This window comes from Camelus bactrianus, chromosome 29 (genome assembly GCF_048773025.1).
Source record: "Camelus bactrianus isolate YW-2024 breed Bactrian camel chromosome 29, ASM4877302v1, whole genome shotgun sequence".
Taxonomy (NCBI): domain Eukaryota; kingdom Metazoa; phylum Chordata; class Mammalia; order Artiodactyla; family Camelidae; genus Camelus; species Camelus bactrianus.
The window spans coordinates 19,877,660-19,899,799 of NC_133567.1; the positions used below are offsets into that span (position 1 = coordinate 19,877,660).

Here is a 22,140-nt window from a genome sequence, read left to right on the forward strand (position 1 = left end):
CCATTCACTCCGAACATCAGAGACTTTGCCTATAAGTGGTCATTTTCAACATCTGGTAACTCCACAGTTAAGATGCTTGAACATTCTCATTTCCTTGAGGCCTGGGAGAGGAGCTCAAACTAGTTCTAACTCACAAACCCTATGAGCACTATTTCCCAGGGGGTGGGGTGTGGTAGCTACATGGCTAAGAAATGTTACACTTAATTTACTTGAGAAATTATTAATTCTTCCAGAAAAGGGTGTCTTCCCCTCAAAGTAATCAATGGCTTTCTATTTTACAGATAACTATGGGTCTGCTGTTTCAGGGTTTACTTTTAGTCTCAAGACATTGTAGGGGACCATGAGCTTACCTGGTTAGAAAACAGGGCTAATTTTTATGGATTTGTGAGTTTGAGTCTTCAAAAGAATTTTTTAAATAGATTTTATATATTCAAAAAATTCTCTTATTAATGGAGGTACTGGGGATTGAAACTAGGACCTCATGCATGCTAAGCATGCACTCTACCACTGAGCTATACCCTCCTCCCAGAATTTTTAACAAGTTCTTTCTATGGCCCCTTAGTACCAACCATTCTCGTGAAAGATGTGGGCAAGAGTATACATGGTTTAGAAAAGTTCACGACAAGTAACACCCAATATCTGCTTCCCCAGATGGATCTGTGCTTTATCCAGGCAGCTGGTGATGACGGAAAACGTGAGCTGGACAGAGCTGTCTGCGATACTGAAGACTGCTAACTAGCTTTGGAAAAGAGAGGATGGAACTTCCTGTGAGCAGCAGACACAGAGGGGCGGGGGTGGTGCTACGCAAAGTGACGGAAGTTTTAAAAATTCCCAATAGAGAAAAAAATCCGTCCACTCTTTTGTGAATTGAACAATTTGACCATTCCAAAGACCTTTTGAGACAATGACTCCAAATAATGCTGAATTATTTTTGAGTATTTTTGAGTAAGAGGAGTATTTTGAAACTGATTGGGGCCACCTAACAGATAACGTGCCATGTTTCTTGGAAACTATTTTTATGAGGGAAAAAATGCATGCAGAATAAAATGCAAATTCCTATTTGTTTAGTTATATTTCAAACTTCCCCTGAATACCTGAGGCAGGTTAATAATACAATATTTAAAAAAATGACACACTAAAACATTTTACTGTTGCCAATTGAACATACAGAACTCTGAGGAATGACAATTACTAGCCTTTATAATCCATTACACAGGGTGATTTGAGACAGTCAGAACACAGTACATTTTTAAAAAACACCCATAGTTACATGGTGAGCAAAGAAAAATCAAATCTAACTGCATTAAGATAAATGATTACCAAATTAAATGCTTTTAAAAATTGCCTTTTTTTTTTAAAGCAAAAGCTGTATTTCTCATTTCATCTGGCATGAAGAAAAATCTGAACTACTATTTCCTAGTTAAATAAAAGATGAACCTGGAAAAACAATGAAATACTTTATAAATATCAGAGACTGGATGTAAATATAACTTTAAAATGAGCAGTAGGAAAAAAAACCATTTATGAATGTTTGTTCTCTTCTGGACCATGATTTTATTTCATTTCCTTTGGTAATTTCAGATGAAGTTTCTAATATAACACAGTTTCTGGATTGATTTCTTTAAGTCAGACACTTTGTGAGTGTGTAAAACCTGTCTAATGACATTGTCAAGAATAACGTATTTAAGAAAAGGTACAACATAGAGCAAGAAACTACTACTACAGGACAAGGAATTTTGACTTCACTGCAAATAAAGCTGTATTTGATTTTAGAGACACATGTTCCTATTTTCACATCAGTCACTTATTAACGCCAAACATTACACCTTAACTTCTCCCCGTTACACAGTACAATAAGCCTGTCAAGATTTCCAGGAAATAACCATCAGTACCTACTGTGCTTCCAGCAGCCGAAGCTCAGCTGGCTGGGTACCAGAAATCAACACTTTCAGAAGAATAGCATCACTAGATCACACGGACTCATATTAACTATGACAAGGAGCACTGAAAAAAAAAATGTCATTTACTCATTTACAAGATCCTAAGTCAGTCTTGAACTGAAGCTCTGGGGCTCTGGCCACGTGACATCAGCATCTCAGAGCAGGTGCTTCGCATGTTATCCTCCACCACTGCCTGTTGAGTCTGCAGTAAAATCTCCTGGCTTCTAAAGAGAGTGAAATAAAATGCCCCACGTGATAAGGGGCCTCTGCTTCTGCCTTGGGGGGAAGTGGGGGGGTCACCCTGCTGCGGCTCCATCCTGGCCCACATGGTTCCTGTTGCTTTCGGCCAAATCTCTTCTCAGACACCTGTCTGAGGAGGACATCTGTATTCATTTCCTCCTGTCACGCTGAATGTGTAGGGAGTCACATGAATCAAACTATTTAAATATACCGCTGTTTTTCAGCTAAGAGAATGAAGGACATAATTTAAAATCTAAATTCACTTCTTGGAAAAATTAAATGAAGGCAACTTGAGAAGGTTTTCTTGTAATTACCAAATGAAAATGATTGGAGAACTGTTTCTTCTAGTCTGCTTTTATGACAATAGTCATCACACTAGTAGGACAGACATTCAAAATACATAATAGGATGCATCCTAATTAATTAAGCACCAGAGCAACTGTATAATACATGTGTATACATGTATGTGTGTGTGTGTCCTATGGACATACAACATACATACATTTTGTTACTGGTAAAAGTCAGTAAATGCTCCAATTTGAAAAATGAAAATCTAATATAAGAAACAGATCTAGTGGCAAACTGAGGTTAAATTTTAGTTCTTTGTGTTGGCTACCTATTGTCAATGTAGCACTCATCAGAAATAACTCTTGGATTTTAAGTGCAGATAAATCAGTAATTAGCCTTTTCCCACGAAGGACAGTGGTACCTTCAAAACTTTTAATAGACCTAATGATGCAATTTAGTACAGGGCAGGAAAAAAACTATTTGTGGCAAACATATTTTCAAAAATTACTTTCTTCCAGGATTTAAAATTTCCTCAAACATTTCACATCAAACAGGTTATACTCTTCTGCTGACAATATTTGAGAAACAGTAAAGCAGCATAAAATTCTTTAAGACTTTCAAAATATCTGAATAAAAACAAAGATCCTGCTTTTAGGCAAGACAGGTTTAAATGTAAATTCTGAATTATAAGACAAAACATTTCTTAAAACTTATTTTTATCTTTTTGTATAATTTCACATAACCTAGGTTATTTCAGTTGAATGCCTATGCAATATGGATGTCAACACTGAATTTTAAAATACAGTCAACTTTTTTTGGGATAATTACCTTGTATACATTTAAACTAGGTAGCATTTAACTCAAGATGCAACTTTTTTTTTTAAGGCTTCCAACTCAAAAATTCTAGCACAAACTTTCAACAGATAAAGTAAAAAGTGACGAAATTTATGAAATACTGTATATAGGGTCAAAACAGGGATGCTATCTCAGTAAGTATACTTCAGTAAGGTACCCAGTGGTTCAAAGAGCAGAGCCGTCCCCTAAAGTTCGCTCTGCTTTCCGTGTCCCCAGCCCTCCTGGGCTCTGCTATTACCTATTCTTGGACAATTTGCTCTGGGGGGACCTTACTGTTCCTTTTCATACTTTATTTATTTCTTAAATCATATATATATATATATATTTTAACATTCAACTTTTTATTTTATTACTTTTTTTTCTGTGTTTTTTTGTGGGGGAGGAGACCATTAGGTTTGTTTGTTTGTTTGTTTATTTGATGGAGGCACTGGGGATTGAACCCAGGACCTCATGCATGCTGAGTACGCACTCTACCACTGAGCTACACCCACCCCCCTCACAGTTCCTCTTAATACTTTATATCACAACTTATTCTTAGCACAGATTCTCAAATCAAAAGCGATACTTCATTGCATACTTTATGGACCTCTTGTATAGCCTTTATTTAGAAACTTCTGGGGGAATTCTGATAATGAAAGTTCAAGATGAACTCCCCCATCTAGAAACAATTTTGCTCCTTAGCGATCATACCCATGGCCCTAGCAATAAGTAAGACACGGTCAGATACAACAGGACTGTTGAGCAGTCAGGTCCTCCTAAAGGACATGACTGACAGTGGGCAGCACGCGCAATGCTAGGTGAGCAGCGCCATGTGGCCATCACCATTCCTAGAGCAACCCTGTGAGGTCGAGATTCTTGGGTCAAACTCATTCATGCTAAGCAGTGAGAATCACCAGGCAAAACAGTGCTTACAAAGGATGTGAATTCAGAGAGCATGGGCCTTGCACCTTCCTGATAAGCTTCTCCCTAATCCAAGGTTATTCTGCCGTGATCTTCTGATCAATGGTGACTGTGCTTACGCACCCAAAGTCTCCAAGGGAGAGACTAGGCCCTACTGAAAAATAATGACACCAACCACTTTATCCCAACTAAGCCACTCTGCAATTTCAGAAATGTATTACAGAGCAGTCACAAAATCAAGCCATGAATGCAAAGGATGGGAAAAGCACGTCCGTGAGCTGGTCCCTACAATTTTCAAGATGCTTCATCCTCCCAATTGCATTCTTTTTCATAACGAGTGAAAACAGCAAGATTATTCAATCTGAAAAGTCACAGATGTCACAGTAGTATAGAATAATTGCCTCTTTTTTTTCCTTTAGCAGTGTAGGAAAAGCTCCTTTCTGTAGCCCACACTGCATAATAGCACTTCAACCAGGTTTCTTTTAAAATGAAAAGTGAACAAGTTCCCCAATGTTGGCGTTATAAACTCAAAAGAGATGATTAAATTCAAACCAGGCTGAGCTCTTAATCTGAGTTATTTCAGCCACTGACTTTTTTTTAAAATGAAGGGGAAAAAAAAAAAAATCCCAGTAGGCAATTTACATTTGCAAGCACCAGGCTGCAGAATTCATCCCCCTTTTCTCAAAAATGTAGCTAAACCTTAATGGAATTATAATGCCTTCATGAGGTTAAAAGTTCACAGTCATCCCTAGTCAGATTTTGTTCCTCTTCCCATTTTTACCATTTCAAATATTTCAATACTACCCACCACCAACCATTGAAAATGATCATTTATATTCGTTCCACTTATTTCTCCAGGGAGCCAGATGATTTTGATCAGGAGCTCCACGTACCATTTGAAAAGCTGAGTCCTTAAAAACCTTCAATGTTATAAACACTTGGTTAGAAAAAAGATAACAACTCTTTGTAATTATCAAGCTTATGTGCTTTATGGTGTCTTTTCAAAATGAGGATATAGGTCATTGTACATAAAATCAAAATAGTTAATATACATTTTATCTGGCACTTTCTGGAAATTAGGCATTAAACATAAAATACCTTATAAATTTATTTAACAAAAATAAAGGCTTATATTTTAATCTTAGATAGATTACCTTAGGGTAGCAGTTAACTTAAGAAATCCCACACTGCCTGTGTGGCAGCAGAGATCATCAGAAGCACACATTCAAGTCCACAGCCCTTGGGAGATGGACGCCATGGCTGCCATCCAAATATATGGTTTGTGTCCCAGCATAGAGATTAAGGCTGTCTGTTTTGGAGGAATGAGCTCTGGGCTAAAACAATTATAGAAGTACCACCATATTCACTGAAAAATACTGAAAAGGCTCTGAAGAGTTTCAAATACTGGGGGAAAAAATCATTTTGACTATAAAAATAAAATAAAGCATCTAAAAATGACTCCAAGTACTTAGAGAGAGGCTGTTGACGGGCAGTGCCCAAATCAGAAGGAATGCAGATCTCAGAAACTCAAGGGGCGTCCGCAATCCTGCGCACCCGCCCGCCCGGATTCTCGCGGGCGCTCTTAGGGGGGCGTGGAGTCGACGGAAACCAGCAACCACAATTTCTTACCATCGGAAAACACCCACCTGGAAGGAAAAGGCCCAGCCTGGTGGGAGAATGTCCTGGGGATGAATCATTATAAGTCGTTAAGATTTCAAGGGGAAAAAGCCATTCATTTTCACCGTTAGTACCAGGCAGAGCAGGAGAGCGGGAGAAGGCCCTGTGCACCGCGGTGCTTCGGGCAGGAGAGCTGCGGTTCTCGATGGGCGCGGTTCTTGGCTTTCTACACCAACAGGGTGAAGCCCCTGAGCGCTGGGGTCTTTCGGGGGCTGAGGGTGTCCCAGGGAGGCGTGCTGGCGTGTACCGGCGTCTCGAGCGTCTTCCGTTTCCGAAAGCAGCATGGGAAGCGTGGTTGACGTGGCCTGCGTCTTCTCCTCCGCAGAAGAGCCGTGCCCGCCGGCCGGCCCTCGGCTGGCGGGGTCATCTGCTAGAGCCGGGTGACATCCCTGCACGGCTGCATGTCCCCGATGCTCTCGTAGTCATTCTCCTTCGGGAAGGGGCCGCGGTGACTGCTGGCGTCCGGGGCGGCCTTCTCTTCCTCTCTGTTCAGAGTCGGGATCGCTTCATAATCCGGCTCGGGCCCCTCGCTGGGTCTCCCTGCTGTGGGCGGCAGCGCCCCGCCATCGCTCGGAGTTTTCTCAAAGTCTTTCACAGTAGCGTAGAGATGGTTCCCGGAAGAGGGCGACCTCTGGGCGGCTCCCGGGACGGAGGGGTAGCTGGACTCCAGGGCTTTAAGTGACTGTCCTGACTTGTTCCCTGCCTGCCCTTGTTTATTCACTGATGAGTACATGGCCGAGATCTAGAAAACAAAGGGCGAAGTGAATAAACAAGCTTCGAACGTGATTTCTCCCTCCCCCTTTTTGGTGACAGGCTAGATTCTGAGCACTATTGGTGGGGCGGGGGTGTAACTTTAAGATTTTTTCCCTCATTTCCCCCAAGCTTCACTGAGATATGACTGATATACAACACATGTAAGTTTAGAGTGTCCAACATGATGATTTGAGACACATGTGGTGAAATACTGTGAAATGACGACTACAGTAAGGTTAGTTAACAACTCTATTACCCTAATTACCTTTTTTTGGGGTGTGTGTGGTGATAACATTTAAGCTCTGTTCTCTTAACAACATTCAGGTACATAATAACAGCATTGTTAATTCTCGTCACCCTGCTGTACATTACAACCCCAGAACTTACTAAACTTATAGACGGAAGTCTGCCCCTTTGACCAACATCTCCCCATTTTCCCCACTCCTCACTCCTGACAACCATCATTCTACTCTATTTCTATGAGTTTGGCTTTTTTAGATGCCACATATATGTGAGAACATACAGTAGCTGTCTTCCTCTGTCTGACTTATTTCACTCAGCATAATGCTCTCAACGTCTATCTATCTATGTTGTTGCAAATGGCAGATTTTTCTTTTTATGGCTGAATAATATTCCATTGTGTATGTATATGTTTGTGTATAAAATTACATTGTCTTTATCCATTCATCCGTTGATGGACACAAGTTCCTCAATGAGCATCAACTTATGGGGTGCTCTTTCCTGTGGTCAGAGCAGGCTTCTTTGCAAGCACACCTACTCAGTCTCACTAACAGAGCTCATACAGCCACTAATATCGAGAGAGATTTCATTTTCTTTGGTAATAAATGGACTGGTTAAGAGATTTTGGGGGGTATTGTTTTATTGTTAGAAATCATGGTTGAGACATAGTAAACAATCCTATGGTTACCTGGGAAATGGGATGGGAAGGGATACATTTGGGAGTTTGAGATTTACAAATGTTAGCCACTATATATAAAATAGGTTTAAAAAAATTTCTTCCATATATAGCACAGGGAACTATGTTCAATATCTTGTAATAACCTTTAATGAAAAAGAATATGAAAATGAATATATGTATGTGTATGCATGACTGGGACATTGTGCTGTACACCAGAAATTGACACATTGTAACTGACTGTACTTCAATTAGGAAAAAAAAAAAGAAAGAAATCATGGTGGGAAATTCCGTCATTATCCGTATTTATCTTTGCCATAGTGATTGATTTATTCAAACACCCAGGAAATAAATGAACATACTTTCTTGGCTTTGCAAGTGCCAGGAGAGACTCTCCTACCGTCACATGTCTCACATACTGTGGAGGAAGCTTCCAGCTGGCCTCCAAAGCTTCTTAAGACATGCCTGCGACATGTTAGCTGGTCATCTGCATGAGAACTGGTGGCCGGTGGCTCACATTTGCCAGGCTTTGACCATCCAAAGGTTTCAAGTCAGAGAAATAATCTTGGGGGAAACTCTTGCCCTGTTGATCTGACCATTTTAATGAATACGAAATGAATCCTCTCACCTTGGAGGTTACAATGAGAAGATTACTCTCGATATGAAGAACCAGAATTTCTTTCAATTTAGGAAGAATAAAAAAATCCTCTGCTTTTCACAGCGAGGTGCAAATGTATGGAACTTTTTACTTAAAAGGTGGCCCAAGCCAGAAGTGCGGACAGATTATAAAGGGGTCAGTCATGGATGACAGTGATGAAGGGAGGCGACATCCTAGATATTTCTTCCTCACCTTCAGGGGTGACATCAAAGAGGACCAACGCACCTTCACCTATGAGAGTAACGAGAGCTGGCCCCTCGCCACCATTTCTGTTCCTCTTCCCTGCTTTCTTCCCCATGGTCCTTGCAGTAGGGCCCCCCACTTTTTGTAAGTACTCGGGTCTTCTTGGTCTTTAAAGTCTCTCTCTTTTTTTTTTTTTAATTACAGGCTCTTTCAGTAACTTGCAACTTCATATTATCTCTGGGCGTGAACCAAAGGTGCGGAAGGTGTCACTTGTACACTTTAACTCTTATCAGCATGTCTCAAGTCTTCTAATATTCCTTTTGAATACTTGTCTTTTATGACTATTATTTTTCTTCTGTATATAGGTTTCTCTTCAAGCTTCCTTGCTATTTAGCTTTGCGATTTTTTTTCTTTCAAATCTTTCACCATTATTACTCAGTCTGTAAATTATTCTGTTTCCATAAATTACTCCCTTTCTGCCCATTTCTCTTCTTTTTATTATCAACCCTTTCTCTATCATTCTGTTAAACTGGGAGAGGAGTACTTAAAATTCAGGTCTCCGTTTCAGTCTGGACTGTCTAACATTGTAAGAATACACAAATAAACGATTTCCATATTTATTTTTCCTAACTCTTCTTCCTAAGATGAATATGTGGGCACCACACTTCTTTATTCTTCACTACACATTCATCAGTCTAACTAGGTCCCATTTTCAAAAGCCACAAACAAATGTGCGATAAGAAGACAAGGAATTTAGAATTGTGTAGTCTTGGTTTACTTTAAAGAATTAGTGTCCAGATCTCTTATATATTACTTTCTTGTTCCAAATGGGATGGCTCTGGTACAGTGAGAAATGCTGGCAAAGGGCCAAGAGGGGTAAGCCGCTGCAGGGCCTGGGAGGAGGGCACAGCCTGAGCCTTTGGGGGGATGGCCACATGGAGACAGAGAGGCTGGGGGTGCGTGGAAGTTAGTTTGGAGGTGGAAGTGAAGGCATTGGTTACTGACTGTATCCGAGGACAAAGAGGAAAATGGGGTGTTAAGGATGACCCTGGGGTTTTGATCTGTGAAATGAGCTGGAGAGATGGCAGGTCCATCCCCGGAGCAGGAGACATGGAGGGGGCTGGGCAGCATCATGCTCCTTAAACTTCCAGTGTGTCTAGCTCTACATTTTATTTTATTTTTAAATTTATTAAAAACAATTAAAAAATGCTTGGGGTGGAGGTGGTTAGGTTTTTTAAGTTTACTTTTATTTTAACGGAGGCACTGGGGATCGAACCCAGGACCTCAGGCATGCTAAGCACGTGCTCTACCCCTGAGCTACACCCTCCCCCTAGCTCCGTATCTTAATACTCGGAGTCCTATTCAGGAGGTGACGTACCTGCCTATGTACACTGCTTTTGTACGCGTACAAAATTTACTATGCCAGGCATTACAGAAAGAGGCTATCTGTAGCTAGGGAAATTAAGGTGTTTAGCTCTCTCTGAGCTTAGCTTGACTTAGTAACATAAATACTGGCTTTTGTGATTTTAATGCTTCACTGAAGGTTTGACAGGTGAATCTTTCGCCCTGGTGTTTGGCAGACTACAACATTCTTTCTTGTTGGTTGGCTAGGCCCGATCCTCGTTCCAGCCTGGAATCGTGCTTCCTGAAGTCCCCTGCTCCCTGCCTCCCAAATTCCTAAGCCCTTCTCCCTCTGTCTCCCACACGGGTCAAAGTCCCTACACCCACCTGTTCCAGTTTCCTCTATTTTCCAACCCACTGTTGACTTCCGGACTGATGAAAGCGCCCACACTCACATTGCTCTCATCTCAATTCCTGTTTTCTCCCCTCCCCTTTCTATTTTTGTCTGCTCCTTCTTTCCCATGACTTTCCTTTACTTAGCTGACCTGTTCATCGTGTCCTGTTTCTGGTCTTACCATCTGCCGGCCGCTTTCTCTGAGCCGTTATAAAGCCAGCATCCTCAAACCCTGATCTCCAACCATATGTGTCAGAGCGTATTTTCGTGTTTTGTTTTGTTTTTTCAGACAAAGGGTAATATAATACGACAGTGCATTTACTCAAGGGGAAGCTCTATTCTTTATCATGGGAGCTTTCTGGTTATTTGAAAAAAGTAACAAAACTCACCTCTTCTTCTGTGAGAGTTGGGTCATCTTCCCGGGACTTGTATGACAACGCACTCAGTCTCTGTTAGAACAAACAAACCACGAGAAGGGAGTTTGAAGTCAATAATTCAACCATCCTTTTGCATATGCTTTGATGCATCTGTCTATAAAAATGATTTCAAATAATTTTTAGGGAAGAAATTATTTTCTACAAAAAAATAATGTAAAGTACCTGAGGAATAAACACATTAAAAAGTATGTTTTTGGATACCCAGTAGTATTACACTTAGAGAAATTTCTTCTAATTTTATATTTGAATCTGTAGGTACAGATAAAACAAATAATTGTGTAGACTACTTTTTCAATTCCCAATTGTCACTGATCATCAATGAAAGATTGATAAGAAAAAAAGCATGGTGTTTCCTTATCAAATGCCTGAATTTTACATTTCTACAGTTTGTAAGAGTCAGCTGGAGGAGTCCTAAGGCATCTGGAAACTTCACAGCTTGTGGAGAAGTCAACTCACATTTTGTGGCTTGCTCTCTGCCTCATTTCTCAATGATTTTGGCCCCTGGTTACTGATTCTCTCTCTAACATATCTCCTGCCTGAATTTTTGCTGATTTCAACAAACACACATCCTTCCAAACCCTGCCCTGGGGCCCCTTGACCTCCCTTCACTGATCGTGTCCTCCACCTGACCTCCCTGCTCACTCTCCCAGCTGCATCTCAGACTTTCTCTTTCCCTAAACCAATTCTTGCAACCAAGCCCCTTCAACTGGCACTCACTATTCAAGCTCACTCCTCCCACAACCCAATTCCAACAATCCTTCCAAACTGTGGAACTCCAACCACCATTGTCAACGTCTCTCTTCGCCCTGATGTCTGTCCTTTCTGCTCCCTCAAGCTCAAACCCCACAGTTGTCCATCATAGTCACGCTTTAAATTCTCAACTCCCTTCGTGGTCACTGGTGAACTCAACTCTCGAGCGAGTCCTTAACGCTGCTCTGCATCGTCCTACACTGCTGGTAACCTGGTCCCTGCTCTCCCAGCTGCCTCCTTCACATCTTCTCTCCCCCTAAACCTCCAACACCTCCTCATCCATCTTCATCCCTAGCTGAGCACCTTGAGAAAACTGAAGGGGTCAAAAGAAATGTCTATAAACTTCTACCGCCCCCCAGCCTCCAGTCTCTGTTCACATATTTTCCTTCCTCTCTGTTTACACAGACAAAATTTCTGTCTCCTCTTTAAGGTGATCCCTTCCTCCTGGGCACTAGATCCTGACCTCCCACACCCACTCATGAGTATAAGCTCCAGCAATCTCCCATTCTGTCTCTATCATCAGCTTTCCCCTCTCTGTGGAATCCTCTCCATCCACCTAAAAACACGCTATTTCTGATTCTAAAAACCAAACCAAACCAACCAACCCATTCTATCGGTTGCTTCATTCCTTTATAGGAAAACCTCTTAAGAGTTGTCTAAAAGCCACTCAAAACATTCTCCTCTTCCTATTTTCTCCCTAAACCCATCTCAGTTAAGTTTCTGCCTCCTTCACTTCCATGAAACCGGCTTTTGTACAGGACCCCGAGTCCACCCTATAACTGACCTCTCCTGACCCCTTCTGCAGGGGTCACTCCTTTCTCCCGGAACCTTCTTCCCTTGGCTTCTAGACACTGTACTTTCTTGTTTTCCTGTCTTATCTGGGTTTCTTCTGCTGGTTCCTTTTCTTTCCTGGACCTGTGTCCTTGGAGCTCTGTGAGGCCCCGTGCACACTCACTCATTTGGTGATCACATCCCACGTCAGCTTTGAAAGCAGATTTCTGCTGCTGACTTCCAAATGTCCAAACCCAGCCCGGGAATTTCCTCGTAAACCCGCTCATCCATCCAGCTGTTCTCTGATAGCCCTGTTTGGACATCCAGCATCTAACTGAAACCAAATATGTCCAGCCCCCAACACCCACGTTTTCTCCCAGATCCGCTCTCTGCCAACACTTCTCTCCACTTCGGTTAATGGCAATTCCATCCTTCCAGTGGCTCCGGCCAAACCTCGGACTCATCATCGTTTCTTCTTTCATCCACATCTGCTCCATCCACAAATCTCCTGGCTCTGGTTTGGTATCTCCCACAACTTCTGCTATGTCTTCCCTGATCCAAGCCATGTCATCTCTTGTCTGGTTTATTGCAATAGCTATCCAGTGGGTCTCCTTGCTTCCATTCTTTACAGATGAATTTCAACTCTATCAGAGGGATCCTTTCCAAATCTAGATTAAGTCATTCTTCTGCTCAAGGCTTTCTAGGGAGCCCATTTTATTCAGATTGTAAACTGAGGCCACGCAGGGTTGGGCCCCTTGGTGACCTTCCTCTGCACTCCTCCTGGCCCTGCTCTTCCCCCTCTAGCCACACCCGCCCCCTCTTCTCCATGCTGTAGCCTCAGGGCCTTCACACTGGCCATTCCCTCTACTTCATTTGCTTTTCCCCCAAAATGTATGTAACTCACTCTCTCATTTTTAAAAATTTTTTTTCCTTTACCTTTTTGTTCAAATGCCCCTTCATAGCCAGGCATATCCTGACCACTCTATTCCCAATTCTCCTCTCACCCAACTTTTCCAATTCCCCTGATTCTGTTCTCATTTTTTCCTTTAAACGTTAAAGTCTTCTAAGACACCATATTCTTTACTTATGTACATATTTTTGTCTATCTCCTTACCAAAATGTAAGCTTCAGGGGAAGATTTTTTTGTTCATTTATACGTTTTGTCCACTAGTGTATTTCCAGTGTCCAGACTGCGTGGCTTACAGTAGATGCTCATTAAAATCTTTTTGCGAACGAATTCACGAGTAGTAAACATTTCAAGTTCTCCGAATCACTTACTGTTAGGATGGTTGACACGGAAACGATGGATCATTCATTCTCACATTACCACAGAAAGGTAATCTGGTTCCCAGATGGATACTTCCAGGTACTAACATGACCTTACTCAGCAGTGGTTAGACAATTGCCTCTCTTATCTTTCAAATGCTTGTTAAGTGAAAAAGCTTAAACTGCTTTAGGCAGCATAAACTTTACATTAGTTTTATGATCTTTGATTATACAAAGGGTACAAAATTAGATTGCGTTTATGCATTTTATGAATATGGTCATAAACACTGTTACCGGTGCCCTCAATGGCTGATTTCATGCCATGAGAAGGTGACATGCATTCAGAGAACACTACAAGGAATGCCTTCCTTGGTGTAGCCTACATAACTCTCACCACAGTTTGTCTTTTGATCATGAACTCCAGAGGTTTCTTAAGGTCACAATTGACTAGCTAGCCCCTGAGCGGCCTGTCCTTCCAAAACCTGGGAAGAGAACCTTGTCTTTTTCTGTGCAAAGACTGGAAATTAGATATTAGCTGCCCAAAGAAGATGGGGCCTGGTTTAAATCCCAAGGAAATGCTGACAAGTATAGATGTGAATTCCAAGCGACTGTGGCTCACACATCAGCTTATCAGACACACAGAGAGAAGGCTTGGGGAATGTTAGTACATTTGAGAGCTTGGTTGACTATCTGAACTTAAGAGGTACAGGTTATTGTTTAGAAATTGTCACAAAATAAAACCCCTTACTTGATTCCTATAAAAGTCTATACATCGTCAGACACACCCAGCGGCACCAGCGAGCTGGTCCCCTCTGCCTGTCCTGTGCTCTGATTTCTGGGATCCGGGGGAGGGGAGAGATCACCGCTGCCAGGGGCAACAAGTGGAAGAGGCTAAATGGATGGCAAAGGGTCTCATCTGTCTATCTCTTGGTCTTCAAAACGAAGAAAATAATACTTGGCCCTAATTAGACATGATGCAAAAACTGGAAAATATCCAAGGAAGGTGCCAAGAGAGAAATAATTTGAAAACGTGAGTTTTCAGTATTTTATTACTTGGGGGGGAAAGAGACAGTCAAACAGAGCTTTCACCACTCAACCAACGTGAGAGTGTGAGTGTGTACTCCTGAGAACAAGGTGCAAGTAAAGCCCCCGGTTTAGCGAGATGCCCAATCACGACAAAGGCGCTGAACCCACCGCGGGGAACCCACCTTGTTGGTTTCACTGGTCCCCTCGAGGGCACTTTCTTCTTCTCCCGTGCTCTCTGCCTTCTCCTGCAGGTTTTCATTCTCATCCAGAAGCTTCACGGGGACAGGGGGTGGGGCCTCCTCCTCCGGATCACAGGCATTTCCAAGAACGGCATCGGCGTTAACACTCTGTCGACACTTTTTGTTTCTGTCCACGGAGGCATATTCAGCAAAGTTTGTTTTGCCGTTGACCTGGGGTCCCGGAAGCTCTTTCAAAGCAGACGTCGACTTTGACCTGCTGCTGTGGCCTTGACCCGGGTGGGCAGCTGCTGCCATGTCCTTAATTTCTTTCACTGTCTCATACAAGCAGTCCTCCACCATGTTCTCCTGGGAGGAGCTGTCCTTGAGCACTTCGTACGGCCCTTCCATCCCCAGCCCCTGGTCCGCGTCCGCACATCTCTCATTGAGCATCGTGTCCACTGCACTCTCAGGAGGAATTCTGGGCAGTTCCCGGCTCTGATGACACTTCGGCTTCCCCGTGCTGTCCTGGGAGTCCAGTAGATCCGAAGCCGAGGTCTGGACTTCCTCGTAATGTTGCATGCAGGTCATCGCACTGTCTTCTGAAAGAACTAAAGCAATGGAAGAATTAAAAGTGGAGAAAGATGATTCCTTACGTAATTGTTACAGGGAATCAGATAATGTCAAGTTACGTTAAATCAAGAGGCTTGTTTCTTATGTGACCTGAGGCTTCAAATTATAGATGTTTTGATTGTTAGTTGATATTCTTATTTCAACCACTGTTTAAACTAAAGCCATCCATTACATCTTTCCAATACAATATTTAGTAAATTGTCTTGGCTATAAATTTGGGTCACAGTTATACAATATTTGTTGTTACTTCTGGTGGGTCCCTTGTAGGCAGAGAGTCTAATGTGACCAGGAGATGAAGATAATGCTCTACGGGGCCAAACTGTCGGGGGCTGGGCCCCAAAAGTGGGGCACATGCTGGCCTCCTCCTGTTTGGCGGGAGTGTTTGGGAGCCATCCCCCTACACAGGTCCCTTCTGTTTGGCAGGCACGATAGAAACAATGGGACAAAAATGTGCCCAAAGCAGTATCCCAAAGGGACCACCTACCCTGCACTCTTTAAAGCAATTTTTTCCATCTCACTGCCCCCAGCCCCAACATTTCTACCTCAGATAAGAAAATCCAAATATGAATTGTTGGATTGCCAGAGAAGTATTACTGTGTGGTATCATTCCATCGTCCCTTCACCAAACGTTTTTTGAGTGCCTACTATGTGCCAGGGATGGTTGAAGTGCTGGGGATACATCCTTCCACAGAGTCCTGACCTTCTGGTGCTTACATGGTAGTGAGCCAGCTATTAAGTCACTGTGTCTCCTCTGTATGTTCCTTATGTATTATATACCCTTTATATATGTAAGTGTAAATGTATACTTAGAAATATATTTATACTGGTATATTCATATATATTTATTTTGTATACTTTATATACATACGTTCCTTATATATATTTAAATCAAAGCTATTTAGCTTTGTCTTCATTGTTACTTATTTATTAAAATTTGAGGGGGAGGCAATTAGGTTTATTTATTTATTTAAATGGAGGTAGTGGGGATTGAACCCAGGACCTTGTGCACACTAAGCATACACTTGATCACTGGGCTACACTCTCCCTGCCTTTTATATTATATACAGTCTATATATATATATATACACACACACACACACATATGTGTGTGTGTGTGTTTATAACTTATGGTTTTTAACCCACTTGTTTTTACTGGCTATACTGTGATCCTCTATGATCACAGAGTTCAGAACAAGGTCTAACGCATGGTAGGCACCACTATATTTTCACCTGAAAAACTAAATGAGTGAATGAGTGAACAAAGTATTCACCTCCTGTCCTGAAAAAAAAAAAAGGCTACTTCTCTTTGGAGGGATTAGAAATAGTGTCCCTGAGGAGGAACTGGGGATGATGATACTGGATGTCTGAACCTGGCTGGGGTTACCATCCCCATTCACTGCATTCTAAATACTTAATCACCACAAAGGGGCAAACTTTTGCCCTCCGGGCTTAGGTTTCTGCATCACGGTGGATAGAGAATGGACACCGGAGTGAAGGCTCCAGTGTCAGTCCTGACCGTCCCACAGTCTCCTTGTCCGTAGATGGGGGTAAATGGGACCATCTCCTACTTCAGCTGAGAGTGCTCTGTAAACTGGAGACTGGAAACGTGGTTGCAACCTTTGTCAGCGAAAGCATCCTGGCTGCAAACCAGGCTGTGTGCAGAGCGGTCCCGAGGGTGGCCCAGGACTCAGATCGCAGGTTCGAGTGACAGGTCCTCAGCGTGCTGACCGTAAGATCTTAGGCAAATTATTAACCTCTCCGTGCCAGGCATAATAACGGCCCCCAGTGGGCATCCACATCCTCATCCCTGGACTCTGTGAGTCCATTACCTGGCCAGGGAGGAATTAAGGAATTAAGGATACAGCTGATCTTGAGATGAGGAGAAGCCTGGGCCATCCAGGTGGGCTCAGTATAATTATGAGGGTCCTTACGGGGTGAGGGGGGCAGAAGAGTTGGAGAGAGAGCTGAAGATGGAGGGAAAGGCTGGGACCAAGGAATGTAGGCGGCCGGCTCTAGAAGCTGAAACAGGCAAGGAACTAGGTTTTTCCCTAGAGCCTCGGGAGAGAAATGCAGCCCTGCTGCTACTTTGATTTTAGTGCCGCGAGACCCAGTGCAGACTCCAGCCTCCAGAGCTGGCAGTTAATAACTGTGCTGTTCCAAGGCACTGCGTGTATGGTACTTTGTAACAGCAGAAATGTTTCGGTTGCCCCACTTGTCAGTTGTGGAGAATGATACCCCTATCTTACAGGGCAGCAATATTACTATTAGTAATAGTAATCCTATAGGGTCGTTGTTAGCACAAATGAGTTTGAACACATATAAATCTTAGAGCAAAGACACACAGAAGCCAATGGATAAATATTAGCTTTCCATCCAAACGAGATTATTTTTGCTAAAATTAGGAGTAATATGCAAAGTGAGCAAGAACACATGTCCTAGCTTGTGAGCTACATTTTCTGAAATCCAGCCCTTTTGTAGGTGATGAGCCCTGCATGGAGAGCTGGAATTCTTGCAGAACTTACTGTCCCCGTTGGTGAGGGCCCCATTCTGTTCACTGCTGACAGGAGCGTCTGTGGCCAGACTGGTAACTGAACGGCTGAACACCTCCTTGTCGGAAGGCTGCAAAAAACACATACATCGAAAAACTCAAAGACCTCAAGGCAGAGGGCAATATATCCACAGCTTCTTTTAGAAATTAAAATAGCCACAACGAAGCCCAAATCCGCTACTTCGATTTAAATGAAGAGAAGTCAAATACTATTAGTTACTCAGTTGTACAAGTCACATTTCAAGTGCTCAACAGCTTCGCGTAGACTGTGGTCACCGTATTGGTGCAGCCACAGAACATGTCCATCTTGGTGGAAGGTTCTATTGGACAGGGCTGTCCTAGAATCCTGAAGGCACTGGGAATCTTCCAAGGCTGCCATCCGCAGAGCTTCCCATCTGGTGATCACAAATGGGTGATCACAAGTAGGTCGTGGGGTATCAGGCCCTTAGCTCCAGGTGAGGAGGGACCAGAAACCCCCGGGCTGGTCCAACTCGGCTCCAGCAGAGCGCGAATTCATCCTTTTCCCAGAGGTGCTGGAAATGGTACGCGCTCTCTCTCTCTTTTTTTTAATTGAAGTATAGTCAGTTACAATGTGTCAATTTCTGGTGTGCAGCACAATGTCTCAGTCATGCATATACAAACATATGTTCGTTTTCATATTCTTTTCCATTAAAGGTTATTGAATATAGTTCCCTGTTCTATACAGAAGAATTTTTTTTTAAAGATGTGTCATGCCAAGAAAAACACAGGAAAGCATCACCTCTGTCTTCTGAAGGAAAGAGACTAAAATCTTATCAAAGATAATGTCACTTGACTTCTGAGACTTTCATAAAAAGCCAAATCTCTGCTTCAAGGTTCACAGAACTATGCTAAAAAGTAGGTTTGCAAACCTTGTTACTCTCCCAGACAGTTTCAGGACCCGCAGAGGGAAGAATGGCATTGACTGTTTCCTGCTGGGCTAGTGCGGGCAGGTAGAAGACTCTGACTAATCGGAAAGTGAGTTGGTTGCTCACGTGTTTCTGGAAATACCCAACTGGGCCCAGGTAGCGGCTCAACCACTGTGGATCTGCTCTGCTCCCCCATCCTGCTCACGGAGCGCATGGCCTGGGGGGACCCAGGGGGCTACCCCCGGACCCTGCTCCAGGATTCCACGTGTAAAATTTTGATGTAAACAGCCCTGCAACCTTGGCTAGTTAGCTTCACGAATTCTCTGAGTCCTGAGTGGCAATCAAATAATAACAGAGAGCAAATAGCTCGTGCTGGGTCACGAGCCACTGCTTACTGGGAGTCAGTGGTTTCAATCCCATGCAGCCCTGATCGATGGATGGATCACGGGGTTACGTTGCCAGGAGCTGGAGCGGCAGGTGCTGATTCACAGAAAGGACGTCACACCTGGGCAGGACCAGCTGTGAGCGAGGAGAGCTCCTAGGTGGGGCCGTAAGACCACAGTCAACCCATCACAACCGAATTACGGCTCCAACCACCATTTCTTCTCTTAGCTTCTATGAGAAAATGCCTGCTGGAGCTCCGAGCTGAGACACCACCCCCCACCCCGCCTCTGGACTTTTTGGACTAGGATTTGAAGGCAGCTCCTCTGCGGCTGAGGAGTGATTCTGGGATGTATCAGAGCTGGAATCAGGGGTGGGGAGGGCGGGCTGACTACAGGGGTTTCTGCAGCCTGGGGTGACACTGTGCAAGTTGTACACGATTGAGAAGCTAAGAGAGAGGCTCTTGAAGACAGCTGTGTGTGTGCGTGTGTGCTCCAGCATGCACTCCCTCTCACCCACTCATGAGAGAGGCCGGTGGGGAGTCACTAATGAAGGATACGGCACACGAAGGGTCAGTTTCCCTTTTATCCACCTGCCACTCTCCTTCTGTCTCACCCAGGGCTGCTGGTGGGACCGAAGGTCTAGAACAGCGGCTCTCAGACCTGAGCAACGTCAGGATCCCCTGGAGCACTGGCTTCCAGTCCCTGAGCCCCACCCCCAGGAGAACGCGCTCTTCTAGCAGACTCCAGGTGGAGCTGCCGCTGGTCCAGGCCATGCTTGACAGCTTGCTCATGAGAGCTGCTCACATGAGGACATGAGAAAGGGAAGAAGATGGAGGTGGAAGCCCCTCCCCCAGCACCCACCACTCCTGCCAACCGGCACCAAGGACAGTGGTGGAGGCGGGGCGGGGGTTGGGGGGGAAGCAACAGCCTTCTCTCCCGTCTACCTTCCAGATGCCCGAAGTGAGAAGTGGGGACACAGACCATCAGAGATGACAATGGGGGGTGAGAATGAGGGTAAAAGGGAGGGTGGTGCTGAGAAGCTCATAAAGCAGCGGGTGGCTGAGGCGTGTGCACACAGAGGTGAAAGGAAGGAACCCCTCCAGGGGCTCCCAGGAGAGGAGTCCTGATCACTTCCATTGCATGAGCCAGAGGAGCCCCTTATCCACAGGGCAGGGTGTGGGGACTGGAGCCACTCCTGGGTCAGCTCGGAACCTGGCTGCTGGCTGCATGTTTCACACCAGATCTCGCATGACATGCCTGACATCCATCCTTCCCTTTTGTGCCTTCTTCCCCGACCAGACCAGTTAATGCCTGATCTTGAGAAAGTATGTCTGGGACAGGAAGCATCTTTACCATTCTAGCCCTGCAAACATGAGGGTGGACCCATCCCCCAGCTGCTGGAATTGATCAGCCAGTGGAGATCAAGGGCAGGAGCCTGAGTGGAGAAAACAAGGTGGATCTGAGAGGCCCACTGGGCTTGTCAAGACCCTGCAGGACACAGAAGGTTACAGGAAACCCAGCAAGGCCAGGCCACGTCTACGGTGTTTGTGGTCCCAGGCTCCGGTCAGCTTAATGATCAGCTATTTGGGTTGAACTGTATCCTCCCCAAATTCCTATACTGAAGCCCTAACCCCCAATATCTTAGAAGTGACCTCATTTGGAAACAAGATCATTGCAGATGAAACTGATTTAAGATGAGGTCATCTCGAAGTCCTTAACAAAGAGGAGCTTGGACAGGGACAGACACATACAGGGAAGACAGCGTGGAGACTCACAGGGAAGATGCACGGGACAGCAAAGGCAGAGAGCTCCCCACCAAGCATCACCAAGGATTGGCAGGCCACCGGGAGCCAGGGGAGGCCTGGCACACATTCGCCCTCGGAGCTCTCACAGGGAACCAGCCCTGCTGCCACCTTGATCTTGGGTTTCTAGTCTCTAGAACTGTGAGACGATGTATTTATTATTTAAGCCATCCAGTTTGTGGTCCTTTGTTAGGACAGCTCGAGCCAACTAAAACACCAGGCAGAGGCAGGACAGAGACCTCCTTGTGGTAGGCTGGAGCTACCTGAGGATGTTTCCATTTGCCCCATGATTGCATCGGTGTCAGAAACCCTCCCAATCACCGGCCTCTGGCCACGGTGAATATAAACCTGCAGAAAGAGGACACAGCCCATGGAGCCAGTTAACTCTGCTGAGTTCCCTCCCTCAGCTTCCTTCTGGTTGTGAGCTTGTAGGGACACGCTCAGATAAGTGGCCGATACTGTAAAGCACACACGTGCAGACGCGCGCTCGCGGGCTCACCACGTTCATCAGGGTCTCGTGGTCCCCACTGTGTGGTCTCGGTTTCTTTTCTCTGAAATGGAAAAGGAAACGCAGCTGTAACATGCAACGTGCCATCTAAAACCTAACACACACTCCCCTTTCCTCTCTGAATTTTTACCAACATTTAAGTCTCTCTTTTTAGAACCAAGTTTACTTTGCCAAGGAAGCAAAAGCAAGCAGTTTACTCTCTTCCTTCTCTGCAGGCGGCAGGGTCGGAGGGGGTCAAGTCCCAGCAAGGGGCTGGTCACCCCTCCTGGCCTCCCTTCCTCCAGAAGTAGAGCATACGAGTCAACAGCAAGAGACTGGGCCATTTCCCTAAGCAGGCACTGTTAATATCTAGACTACTAGAATGAGTTATGCTTTTTTTTAAAATTTAGGAAATCTGGACAATTCTGTTCATTTTTCTCAATTCCGTCTTTGCAAAGTCACACACTGCAATGGGACTGAGAAAATAAGGAAAATACAACTTTTGGCATGTTGGGACGGGTACGTGCTCTCAGGATGAGTCATATGTACTTCCAGTCTATGGAAAAGTCCATCAAGTAAAAATAGAATTTATTTTTACTCGGGACAGGCTAAAGAAAGCCATCAGTACTAGACGCCCTTTCCCATATATGCATAAGGCAACACTGACACCTAGTGGGAGAGTAAATAATTACAGAGGCAGGCCCTTCCAGGCCCAGGGGAGGGAACACTTCCCTGGCCTCTATTTCTTCAACTCCCTGGCCAGTCAGACTCTGTCCCGGCCCTGGAGGCAAGGGATTCAGAGACTGCTTGAGTTCAGAGGGCCGCATTT

General features: G+C 44.3%; 1 protein-coding gene across 3 annotated transcripts in view; it reads right to left on the reverse strand.

Annotated features, from left to right (window-relative positions):
- Window positions 1–3,647: 3,647 nt before the first annotated feature.
- PAG1 (phosphoprotein membrane anchor with glycosphingolipid microdomains 1) overlaps window positions 3,648–22,140 on the reverse strand; it is a 126,777-nt gene continuing 108,284 nt past the window's right edge. For all 3 annotated transcript variants that reach the window (XM_045514173.2, XM_045514179.2, XM_074355045.1), the window contains 5 exons: window positions 21,324–21,375; window positions 17,727–17,823; window positions 14,578–15,182; window positions 10,535–10,594; window positions 3,648–6,642 (listed from right to left, as the gene is read on the reverse strand). In XM_045514173.2, the coding sequence (XP_045370129.2) occupies window positions 6,271–6,642; window positions 10,535–10,594; window positions 14,578–15,182; window positions 17,727–17,823; window positions 21,324–21,375 (1,186 nt within the window). In that variant the 3' untranslated portion in view covers window positions 3,648–6,270. The remainder of the gene's footprint in view (window positions 6,643–10,534; window positions 10,595–14,577; window positions 15,183–17,726; window positions 17,824–21,323; window positions 21,376–22,140) is intronic.